At 34.0% G+C, this 12,667-nt stretch overlaps 1 protein-coding gene across 6 annotated transcripts in view; it reads left to right on the forward strand.

The window, feature by feature from the left end:
- Positions 1–12,667, forward strand: part of LOC150096050 (protein lin-28 homolog) — a 283,502-nt gene that overhangs the window by 77,601 nt on the left and 193,234 nt on the right. The window contains exon 1 of one of the 6 annotated variants that reach the window (XM_090409222.1): positions 8,714–8,835. The exons of 3 other annotated variants lie outside the window; for them this stretch is intronic. In XM_090409222.1, coding sequence (XP_090265348.1) covers positions 8,826–8,835 — 10 coding nt within the window. In that variant the 5' untranslated portion in view covers positions 8,714–8,825. Of the gene's footprint in view, positions 1–8,713; positions 8,836–9,953; positions 10,894–12,667 lie in introns of those variants that run through there. 2 more of the 6 variants (XM_090409217.1, XM_090409219.1) reach the window with 2 other exon arrangements.

The raw sequence follows: 12,667 nt of genomic DNA on the forward strand, positions 1-12,667 counted from the left end.
TGAAGAGGAATTTTTTCCAGGCCTTTCCCTCTCGGTATTAGAATTGGTCTCATCTCTCTCTCTCTCTCTCTCTCTCCGTAGGCGAGTTTTCCTCAGGGATTTTTCAATTTTATCTCTAATAGCAGATAGCAGTTAATAATTAATATTTCGAGCGCTCCTTGGAGTAAATTTTCTTGTTTTAAAATCTAAGAAAACTTATACGACGAAGAATATACTGTTGCAAGGGTCGTTAACCTTTCAATGAAACGAGCAGAGAAAAAAAAAAAATAAAATAAATAAACTCAAAAATGCATACATATACTAAACGCATCACACTAAAAGGCATTGCTGTCAAGAAAGTATTTTGAAGCCAGGGGACATAATGTTAATTACGCTCCCCCAAATATTTGCGCCTTGGGAAAAACACTAATCATGCACCCCTCCAACTGAAGAAGGCCTCCTGGTCTATAATTTTTATTAGATTGTTTCCTTATTCAAAAACAATATTAATAAATATTTAATACGTAAAATATCAAAATACCGTTTATTTATTTTTACCATATTTTCATTCAACGAGTAGAGTGTGTATTGTTGATGAAAAGTCACATGAATATGGTCAAAAACCCGGATGAGGATGGCAAAATATCCCTGTCTGTAACAAGGCAAATAAAGGAGTGGGTATTGAAATATATATCGTTGGATGAAATCAAATAGGCATGCAGTGCAAACAAGAAATTTGTTTAGCGAGATGGGGAATTTTATACTTAAGAAATTCAGCTCCCGCTTTCTTAGGAAATGATTTTTGTAAGTTTACTAGAACAGTATTTACTCGTTATTTTCCTGTATGATTTTCTTTTCCCCCCTCTCTGCTCCTTCCAGATCTTTTCCATTAATATTACTTTAACTATTGATTATTTTGTGTACGTATCTATATGTACACGAGTATCGATGGAACTAATCTGTCATTTTAGCGAATGTATAGTATATGTATAATGTATAAAATACAATAAGTGATATCGCTCTTCCCTGTTTCGACAGCATAAAACAGCATTTTTTAAAAAAAATTAATTAATATGGTAAAATAATGCCTTATCTGATTATGGAAAAAATGGCTGAAAATGTTTCTGTAGGGAATGAACGAAAATTTTTGAAAAATATGGGCCCTTTGCTTTTATTACAGAATAATCTCTGATTATTTCGTATACCAATAAAATACCTAAGATAATTTTAATAATTTTTAAAAATTTCAAGGAATTATTGTATCTTTGAATTTCATTTGTAGGCTTTCATTATGACTAAATAATAACGGAATCCGTTGATTGAAATCTTTTTATTAGAATTTCGGCTATGTTTCATAGCAGTTTGCAATTTATGAGATAGGAAAACAATCACATAAAAGACTAATTCAATTGAAAGCTCGTGGTATTATAAAGCGTGATATTATAAAGTGATATTATTAAAGCGCGTGATATTATAAAGTGATATTATTAAAGCGCGTGATATTATATTAAATTGATATTCTCTTTGTGTGGTTATTTTCCTATAATCGTATTGAAAATGGCTCTGAAACACAGGCGAAAATTCTACAAATAAAAAGATTTAAATTAACGTAAGTGATTCCGTTATTAATTAGTTATGAAATCTTTGCGAATGAATGTCAACATTCATTCGTTGTTGCCAGCGATTAGTTCGAAAACAGACTCACTAACTTGTCTGTTTTAATATGATACTTGTATGATAATATTTGAAGCCTTTTTTTTACCCCCTGTTTTTTTCTGGATATTTAGATATTCAGTGCGAACTATTGCATTTTGTGTGTTTTTATCTCTGTATGATTTATATATATATATATATATATATATATATATATATATATATATATATATATATATATATATATATATATATATATATTAAAATTTGCCTGATAAAAAGCTGCTAAACGGATAAAATACTTATAAGATAGTCTTATTAAAAACTTTCAACAAAGTTATTCAAAATGAAAATTTTCAAAATGAAGTTATGTTGATCTATTCTGTTTGTTTTAATAGGAATTACTTTATAATCACGCATAATTCCTGTAATTTAGAATAATTTTTCATCGTTTAATATGCAACTTACGTGACAAATTTTCAATCTGATGAAAACTATTTACCCGCAAGTAACCGACCGTTTCCCCTTGGTTCATAATAATACATTAGATTATCAGATTTTTTAAAATTTGATAAAAGTTATAAAATCCCTAAATCTTTTAATTTGAGCAGTAAATTATTTTCTAAATCTGAAATAATGCAAGGACAACTTAGATAATTTATTCTTAACTTTATTCCAAGAAGTAAATTTCAAATAGATACTGACGATCACCTAAATTGATTGATCAACAGAAGATAAGAAGCAGTGTTTAGATGAGAATCTAGGGTAGGTACCCTAAGGTTCGCTGCCCTTGTTGTTTAATTTATTCATATATGATTTAGGTTCAAATATTAAGAGTAAAATTTCTCTCTTTGCTGATGATATAAAGCTAGTTTGGATGAGGTAAATGCTTTACGGAATGATCTTAAAATACTGAAGACGGGCAGGTATGTCGGATTTAAAATGTAATGCGAAGAAATGCCAAGTGTATGCAATGGTAAAAAGCTAGTGTTTGAGGATATATGTTGACTACAAAGCTTTAGAAAGGTTAATTTAATGAATACCAGGACTTGGTAATGGAGATATTGTATCATGATAGTTGTAGTTTGTTGATTTTATCTAACAAGGGATAGAGAGAACATTTAACTGCAATTTTTAAGTTAGTTCGTAGCATATATAAGATAGATAATAGAGGTGTGTTTCACTTGGATGAACCATGTTCTACCAGAGAACACAATACTAAAAATTTTTTAAAAAAAATGTTTTTATGAAATTGAGGACTTGAAACTAAACTATTTGAACAATTTGAATATTTTATAAATCAATGTACTTTGAGCTGTGTCGGACCTTATCGGACTTTCGAGTTGTTTAAACTTTTCATCTCTTTTTCTCAGATCCAGAACAAATATAGGAAGATAATTTTTCATTTTTTTAAAAAAATTAGGGTTGAAAATATGTGCCTTTAGCAAACGGGTAATAGAAGCGGCAAATTTATGCTTTAATAAAGAATTAGTTCATTGTTATGGCTGCTGGAGAATAGGTTTAAAATTTATGTATAATGATTATACAATGGTGCTTGAACATGTGGTTAGTCACTATTATCATGTCTTTGTATCTATGTATGAACAGGTACTTTTTCACAAAGTGCTTTCACTCCTAATTAATATCTGGATAGCATCGAAAGTTAGAGGAAGTCAGGTGAGATATTTCTTGCGAAAAATTAGAGTACTGATTGTGTTAGATCTTGAGGTGCCTAATAAATTAGGCATTATAGGGTTTGTCAAAGGAAAAAAAAAACAGGAATTGGCATCAGCGAAGCTATAGATAGGATTCGAAGTTAGTGAAAGTAGGTCATTTATGTACAGAACGGCAAAGCCCTGAGGTACCCCTGCGTTAGTGGAGAAAATCCGAGGAGAGGAATCCATCTACCATGCCACGTAGGGAGAGACGAGAGAGGAAACATTCTGCGAAAGTTAGAATGCAGGCCTTTATGTGCCAGACCAGATCAGATCAAATACTTTAGAAATATTGAGGATAACTGCATTAGTTTTTCAAAACCGCTCCACAGCTCGAATCCAAAGATGGGTGGGTAGGAATGATTTGAGGAGTAGGAATGATTACACGGGAGAAATAATATAGGTGCATACTTGAATTGTATGTAATGCAAAATGTTTAGTCTTAAACCAATCTTATTCAAAATGGATTCGTTTACAAATATTTTTAAAAATTCGATCTCAGGAAGGGACGTTGCATGAAATTATATTTTAAAATGAAAGAAGCTGTAAAGAACCATAATGACAGTTTGTTCTTTATTTGTAATCTGTTTCTCTCAAGCAATGAAGTGAGGAGACCCATAAACGAAAAAAAAATTTACATTGACATTCCTGTAACTTCTTTTTTTCATGTGCTCTCCAAATTTTGGAAAATTTTCTCTCTCTCTCTCTCTCTCTCTCTCTCCTCTTTAGTTAAAACAATGCCAAAAATAAACGCATTTTAAACCATTGTGATATTGTTAAAAGTGAATCCGTGTATATTTAATAATTAATATTTTAATATGTCTATTAATTTAATCTTAAATTTTATAAACACCATTTTCTTCATTAATCTGGTTAAGATACAAATACCTCCAATCGTTTCTTAGCTCTAATGTGAATTATAAAAATATAACCAGTTCACAAATAAAACTGAGTTCAAAAACTTCTCCGAGTGAAACCATTGTTCCGAGAGAGGAACAATAATGTCACTAAAGTAAAGGCAATTTCCAGCTTTTTTTTTTTGTTGTTAATAATTCCAGCACGTTTTTTTTTCTTCTCATCATTACTTAATTAACCTGCCTTAAGTTGTGGTAATGGGTCTTCACGATCTTCCAAGTTTCCACTTGATCGGAAACACCTGGATTCGAATCCCGTCTAGGATTCGAACTTTTTAAGGCCTTTTCAACGAAGATGGGTTAGTTGGTCTCATACAGAAATGGCGGGATTCGGTAAGCAGGAAAATCTATCACGAAACACATATCTGCAAACAAACCTCTCTCTCTCTCTTAGGGGATGCAGCAAAATAATGGCAACGCGGCTGCATAAAAATCCCTGTAAACTTCTAACCAAGGCACTAAATCCATCGTTGGATGGAAGAGAAAGAGAGAGAGAGAGAGAGAGAGAGAGCCAGAGGGTAATGAATAGAAATAAGATTGTTTAGCTACATCTGGGTGCAATTTATACTTCCTTATCAAGAAGGTCAAAGAAACATAAAGTTTTACCTTCCTTAATTTGAAACTGCTCACCAAACAGAGGTTTATGAGTTAGTAATGACACCCACCAACCTGACAAGTACACAGAGTATTACAGACCGAATAGCAGAGCTGACCAGTCAATGTTATGATGTATCCACTGGCTGTTTACAAACAGCAAGACCAAGTATTGAAGGCGTCATGCTGGCTTGAACCTGTGATAAGCAGAACACTCAGTCTGCTCGTCGCCACTTAGATCATTTTCTCTTCCTCCTCCCCCCTCACAAACTGTAGCCTTTCTTTTAGATTCCACGCACTATTTAGTCGAAATAGCAGGACGGATCAAGGATATTCGTACAATTCTTGGTTGGTTGTACAGCGAGAGAGAGAGAGAGAGAGAGAGAGAGAAGGATAAAATTACATATTAAAAGTATAGGTAAGATGATGAAAGGGATCTTCATCATCCATGGTACTTCAGGCATTTAGGTTCAACGAATGGCAAAGTATCCTCTCTGTAGATATTATTAGGATAAAGTGGTTAGCCTTATACCTGCTGAAAATTATGGCTGTGATTTATGAACTACAGAAACTCGTTCACCTTACCGCATAGTTGCAGTTGGTTTTTAAAAAGTAGCAGAGTGGCCTGCCGGAGTCATGTTGCTTATTATATAGTACTAGGCATAAAGAATAAAGGTTTACTAGGTACTGTTGTTTAAGAGATTCTGGTTGATCAAGCTGGCAACTCTGAGAAAACAAATTCATTTAGGAAGGGAAAGTTGAGAGGAGGAGATTATCTAACCGGAGGAGAAGACATTGAGACAGAGCTACGGATTGTCTTTTTTTTTCCCCAGTAAAAAAGTTTATAAATTTTTGCAGAGAATTGCCAGCTCCATAATCAGCCAGAACTCCCTCCAAACAATAGCAGATAAGTTTTTATTCTTTATGTGCCATCTAAGTACAAGACGTGACTCAGACAGGCTATAGATAGCTGTGGCCTGTTGCTACTATCCTTATAAATATCTCGAAGCAATTTAGCTCTATAAGGATTTTTTTTCAAAATAATAAAATTATTTTCAAAATAACATTAAAACCACAGTAACATAATAATTTTAATCTTTAATCAGCGAACATTAAGTTCTGAATTAAGTTCAAAAATGTATTGTTATTTAAAAATTTAATTATAAGTTTAAATTTAAACATTTTTGGATAATGGAATTTTATGCATTAATCTGAATCGAAAATCACCATTTGTCTGTTAAAAACAGAACAGAACAGAACAAAACAAAACATATACTGCTATTTAGTAACAGACCTTTCAGATAAAGGAATATACCATTAAAAGCAATCGATAGGGAGCTCTAACGATAAAATTTATTTAGGACGAAGTAAAGTATGAAATGTCACAGAAAGTGTGTGGCATTACAGCCTTCCTAGACTTCAAGGATCAATGCGCACCCAGCTAATATATCAGCGATCTCTAGTACGATACGGAACATAGCTTATGCTGTTTACTGACTACAGACATAAATAACGAACACAGAGTCTAAAAGTGTAACGGAATCTATCTACCGGCCTTCTTTCCATCCCCTTCCCCACCTTAACGTTCTCTCCTCTCTGCAGATAACGAACCAGATTATTCATTTCGACATAATCAAATACAAAAAAACAATAAAATTGGCACCGATCAGCCCATTTTAATTATAACCGATACTAGAAATCAGTTACAAATGTGGTAGTTCGTAACAGGCGACCTGATATTCCTGCATATTCAATTATCCAATCGAGCCAAAGAAAAACTTTTTTTTATTTCGAATACTATGTAGCTAGTCAGCAGATAGATAGATAAAAAAAAAAAAATCTTTACCTGATGGTCAGTTAAAAATAGCGTTGATAAGCAATCCGTGTTAGGCAATTTTGCCCCCTCGAAGATGATACAAAACGAAGTAGCCGCATTCATATGTCGTTTTGTGGTAATAAATATAGAAAATAAATGATTGTAGTTATAATTAATTGGGTAAAAAAGTTTATAAATTTTTGCAGAGAATTGCCAGCTCCATAATCAACCAGAACTCCCTCCAAACAATAGCAGATAAGTTTTTATTCTTTATGTGCCATCTAAGTACAAGACGTGACTCAGGTTTGTTTTTTTAAAAAGCAGTCCTAATTTAAGTCTAAATTTTCACTTTACTTTCAAAGACTTGCATTAGCCACAAGACTATTTATGAGGTACATCTGCATTATGAGAGTGTAATGATTAAAAATATTAATATTTTAACAATCTCAGAGTTGAATTAAGATTTTAAATTTTCAATATTTATTAGTTGGAAGAAGAATCGCTTGAATGCATATCAATACCCATGTTGAAAAAAGACTTCAAATGATAATTTTCACTAATTAAGGTCACATTGTTTTTGAACAGGAGTCTAATTATCCAATTAGCTGATTTTTTTTTTTAATTTTGTTGCAAGTAGTGCTCCATATGCGCATCAATTCATCACGATGTATATTCTAGTTTCTCTCCACTACAAGATATGTTTTCACTACATAAGATCATGTAACACCCCCCCCACACACTTGATGAGTAACGATAACAAGTATTATAAAAATGCCTTGTCAGCTCCGTTGCCCGAACTATAAAGTGTAGCAAAGACCGCATTAAATAATTGCATCCCTTTTAAAATTCAGGAATTCAAAATTAAATGTGTCGTTATTGAACTTACAAAACAGCACGCATGTCGCATAAAAATCAAACGAACTAACAAACAAACACAAGTCTTTGCCTTTTTTCACTCCTTCTGGTTTTGTGTCTCTTATTATCAACTTAATTTAGTACTGTTATATAGTTATTTAAAGAAATATCCAATATATATATATATATATATATATATATATATATATATATACTTTAGAAACTATTAACTTATCTGCATGTTAGTTTTACTAGATCCATGCTGTATGGTAGGATATTAACACAGTGTTTACGTGGACAGGCAGTAACTATTTACTAAATGTGCCACCCAGATCAATAATTCTTTTATGCAATATATACTTATTACATAAAACCTCAATCTTCAAATTACATTCCGAAAAAATCAAAAAAATATACCTGAAAAAAAGCTTTTTCCGAAATACGATACACAGTTCAGATATAGATTTAATTCGTTAGTCTGAATATTTTTGTATTCAGTAGAATAAAAGAAAAAAATATATTTTTAAAATACAATGCTCGATGTGGGAAATTCGAAGCTAATTAGAATTAAGTTAGCATTTTGGAAGAAGACCATGAGAATAAAAAATAATATATATTTTAAAAAGCCACACAAAATATGGAAAATTCTATCTACCAGATGTTATACTTTTGAAATATTAAAATAACAAAACTCCATTGTTTTGTTACATTTATGGAATTTTGGGCGTATTTTGGATATTATCAGGAAGTGATTCTATCAGGGGAAAAAATTTTGTATTCAATCATTTCAAGCTTTAATAATTTAAAAATTATTAAATTTTGGATGCCAGTGGTTTTTCGCTTTACAATATTCAAATAACGGTTCCTGTAGCAAGAAAGAATGGAACGGTGGGGGGGGGGGGGAGAGGAAAGGCGTAAGTAAAAAACCTCTGGTGTTAATAGCTACGCCTCCACCCCATTGCCGACTACAAATCTTCTCTTCCCACCGACGCCTACCGTTGCTCGTTATCAGTGCGCTGTCATTTGCTCTCGTGACGGACTCCTGGTGGCTGTGATTGGACGCCTAGAACAGGAGCAACTCCGGGCCATTTGTAATCCGTGCCAGCGGAGCGAGTCGTTGAAGTTGCACGTGATCGCAGAGACAAATCACGCACTAGAAGATGGGAAAGGAACGGGAGAATGAAAGTACTGTCGGCCAGCTCGACCTGGAAACTGTCTGTTGGTGGTGACAGTGGGCCAAGGTCATCGACAGGGAAACCACAAGCGACATCCAGCGCCCAAGGAGTCCCCGACGGCATTATGGCCACAGGTGGTGACCATTTGACCCACTTCTGTCACTTTTGTCGCGCGTGCATGCATGGAACGCTATGCGAACGCTGCAATAGCACCGCCCATTACAATCATCGCGAGCGACCAGCAGCTTTCATTCAGGTAATAGTTACGTAACCGGGACAACAGTGTAGCACGCGCGCTTATTCTTCGACTTGATTGCCGCTATTTTACCGAACTTTTTCTTCCTTCTTAGTCCTAAATGTGCTGTTGAAATTCGCTAGGAAGAGTGAAACCGGAAGTGACTTCTTTCAAGGTAAACTTGATCCCCAAAATGAATTTAGGGGAATATTGAAACACACACCATAGTAATGTTAGTATCTTATAATACTTTTAAAGTACTGTCCATTCACTGCTCTCCTTCCTGCGAGCGCTTCCATTTTTTTTCTCAGTGTCCACCCCTACGGCGTGCGTCTGCAGCGGGTGGGACGTGGGGGTGAGCACACCATCTGCGCTTCACTACTCAAGAAGCCAGTTGGGTGTTGGTCTGTGAGGACGATGGACTGAGGGGGGGGGGTGAGGGTTCGATGATTCTTAGAGCTGGAAAAACGCACTTCCCTCACGGCTGTACACCCCACGGGTGGGGGAGGGATCCCACACATCTGGAAGGGGGAGAAACTGGGGGGGGGATATAGTCTGCAGGCAGGGAGGCAACCAAACAAAGAAACATTGTTCCTATAGAGCTCCGAATGTTTGCTGTATTCTAAGACGAGCCTTCAGACCTACACAAGTTAGTTTCATAAGAAGTTCGACTGCTGTATAATATTCTAGGCATCTCCGTCACTAGCCGCTGTGGTCGTTCCTCCTACCATTATCGCTGACGATTTGTGTGCATGACGCCATACAGGATCTGAGTCACTGGACAATCTACACGTGGAGTTTCCGTCAAAATGTCATAAAACGTTTTGCTCATAGAAGAGGGGAGGAAGCGGTAACCCCAGCTTCACGGAGTGGTTATTCGTGGTCACTATGAGACAGATGGACAAAACGCACGAGACAATTCCCATCATCCTCTGGTCACGAGCGAAGTTTCATCGCCAGCTCACATGTACCGAGAGCCAATCCCTGGCAGCCCTGTCTTGTTTCATAACGACCTGCCGTAAGGCCACAGCATGGTGTGCTGGTAATAGCATAACTGTCGTATAATTAAGGGAGTCGTCTTGACCACCCTAAACTGGATGAGAGATTGCTCAAGAGCTTTCTATTACCCCGTCAACGACCTGAATGACAGTTAAGCATGTGTTCTACGAACATGGCTATCGCGAATCGCTGATGTCACAGCAGCCCGGTGTTTCGAAACCAGTGGGAAGGACTGACGTGTTCTGCAGTTCAGACAGAAACTTCTTCGGCCTTAGATGCTCTCCTTATCCCCGTTATAGTGCTACTACCGTAGAAGATGCGCTTAAGCAGAATTGTAAGTGCTAGAATAATATAACCAGTGAGACTGATGTGTTTTATAATACCAGTATTAATGAATGCTGGGTTAGGCTTAAGTGCTATTTTTCGTAGACGGTTCTGTGTTAAAATATTGCCTCTAGACTTAGCTCTTTGGGAAAAAAAAAATTCCCCGAGACATCCTAACAAGTCATAGAAGCTTCTATTCCTATGTGACAACAGTGCTGTAGTTTATATCTTAGAAACAGTGGTGCTAAAGCTAAGTGATCACCGGTTGTTTACACTGGTCACTAAGCCTAACTTATCGGCGCTGCCGCAAAGGTTTATGCAATGGTCTGTTGCTTCCTTCCACTTATTCTGACAACACATATTTGCCAAGTATTACGCAGAAGTTCTTTATGCTGAAATTAACTTTTTAAGAGAAATTCGAAGTTTCTTTTCGAGCATATTAGGATTAGAAGAAAATTTTCAAATCAGAATTTCTAGGATTTATTTATTTATTTTAATATATACGTTAGAATTCTGAGCTCAGATTACTCTGAGAAATCCACCAAACCAAACAGTTATTCTCAAGAATTTTGTGATGGGAAAATCAATGAGACAGTGGCCTTTTGCAGTATGGAAACTACCAGTGATACCTCAGGTAACGTGGGACAGATTTTCACTCATAGCAGAACACTATTATACATTTTTTTTTGAAAAAAAAATTCTTGAACAGTTAATCTTAAACTAAACAAAAAATCAGAACTGATGTGTGTAGATGTTGTGGTATATTTTGTGTTAGTGTGTTTTTATTTTAAAAAAAAAATGAGTGGACATTATGGATAATTGCTGCAAGGCTACAGGACTTTGAAATGGTGCTTTATGTACAAACCCCAATTCAGATTACTTTAATGTTTTAATTTGATTTTAAAATGTATATTCCTCTTTAAAAAAGTTTGAAGAAAATTATATATAGTAGTGAGCAAGTTGCTGTTTTGAGTGAGGCCGTTAGAAACAGAAAGAAACAGAGATAGAAAGACTGTGTTTTTTTCTGTTAATGCTTTTTCTGTTGCCATTTTTGTTAATTAAAATTCATAATTAACCAGTAGTGATTAACTTGGTTAAGCAATATATTTGACTTTTTATATATTTCACTTTGAAAGTAAATAAATTTTTTGTTACTAACTGAACAAACACTTCGTTTTTGATTAACGACTCCAATTCTTAAATAAAATCACAGTTTATACCGTATTAAATGCTTCAAACAAACATAAGAAAAAACAATTCACTCGGTGGTATTTATCCACATAACTTTACTAAGCATTGTTATGAGATTCAATTGTCATTTTAGAGAAAACAAAACTCTACAAAACTTGTCTTATATTCTTAATAAAGCAAAACTATTTTAATGATAATTTGTTACAGTTTCGCTTGCTATTAAACTGTGTTCATTTTGTATTTTTCTTCTTCATTCTGTAGACATACTTCAGATGTATGTATGTATGTATAGAAATAATCCTTTTAATGAGTTTTAGTTTATATATATATATAAAGTGAATATCGCTGTTTTCATATGTTCTAAATATTCTTACAGGATGCTTAAAGATTTATTTATTGTACTAAATGAACTTATTCATTTGAAATATTTAGCATACAGACACACACAACTGTAGGTGTATGTATATTATACTTATCAGTGCTATGTTAGCATTGATAGAAACTTTATAAGACTATATTTCGGTTATATAAAGAAACATTCATTAACAGTCATTTTTGGAATGACTTTAAAGGATGAATAAACGATTTTAGTCACATATTAAGATGATATATACTGAGGATGAATGCCCAATTTAATCAACGACTGAGATTTGATTAAAAAGTTACAATAAACACTACTGCAATTTTATTATATAAGCAGTGATTTTATGTCGATTCTTATTTCATACGCGTATAACATATACACAAATTATAGAAAATATTTCACTGATACGAAGTTTATTTTATGTTATTTTTGCAAAGATATTTTGCATAAAAAAAAGCGACGACCATTTTTGAAAGGATAGTATGCATATAGTATATACATACATCCTACCGATGCATCTTTCTTATATATCTGAGATCATTTATAATATTAGTAGAACTTATCACATAAATGTGGTCTAGCTCTGTAAGGATAATATCTTGATCTGTATATATGATATAGTTTATTAACTTTAGTGATGACTGCATGCTTTCCATTATAATAATAGTACTTCTGTACTAATATGTGCAGAAAATGGCATTTCTAGATATATTTTTAAAAAGGATGCGAAGTATTGAAAGAACCATCACATAATATACAATGTGACAATTATATACCTTATTATTGTGAAAGAAGGAGATTTTTATCACAAAAAAGTACATTTAATTAAACAAAATAAAGTATAATCTATGTG

This window comes from Typopeltis vanoorti, chromosome 19 (assembly GCF_054136105.1).
Source record: "Typopeltis vanoorti isolate ZY-2024b chromosome 19, IOZ_Tvanoo_1.0, whole genome shotgun sequence".
Classification (NCBI taxonomy): domain Eukaryota; kingdom Metazoa; phylum Arthropoda; class Arachnida; order Uropygi; family Thelyphonidae; genus Typopeltis; species Typopeltis vanoorti.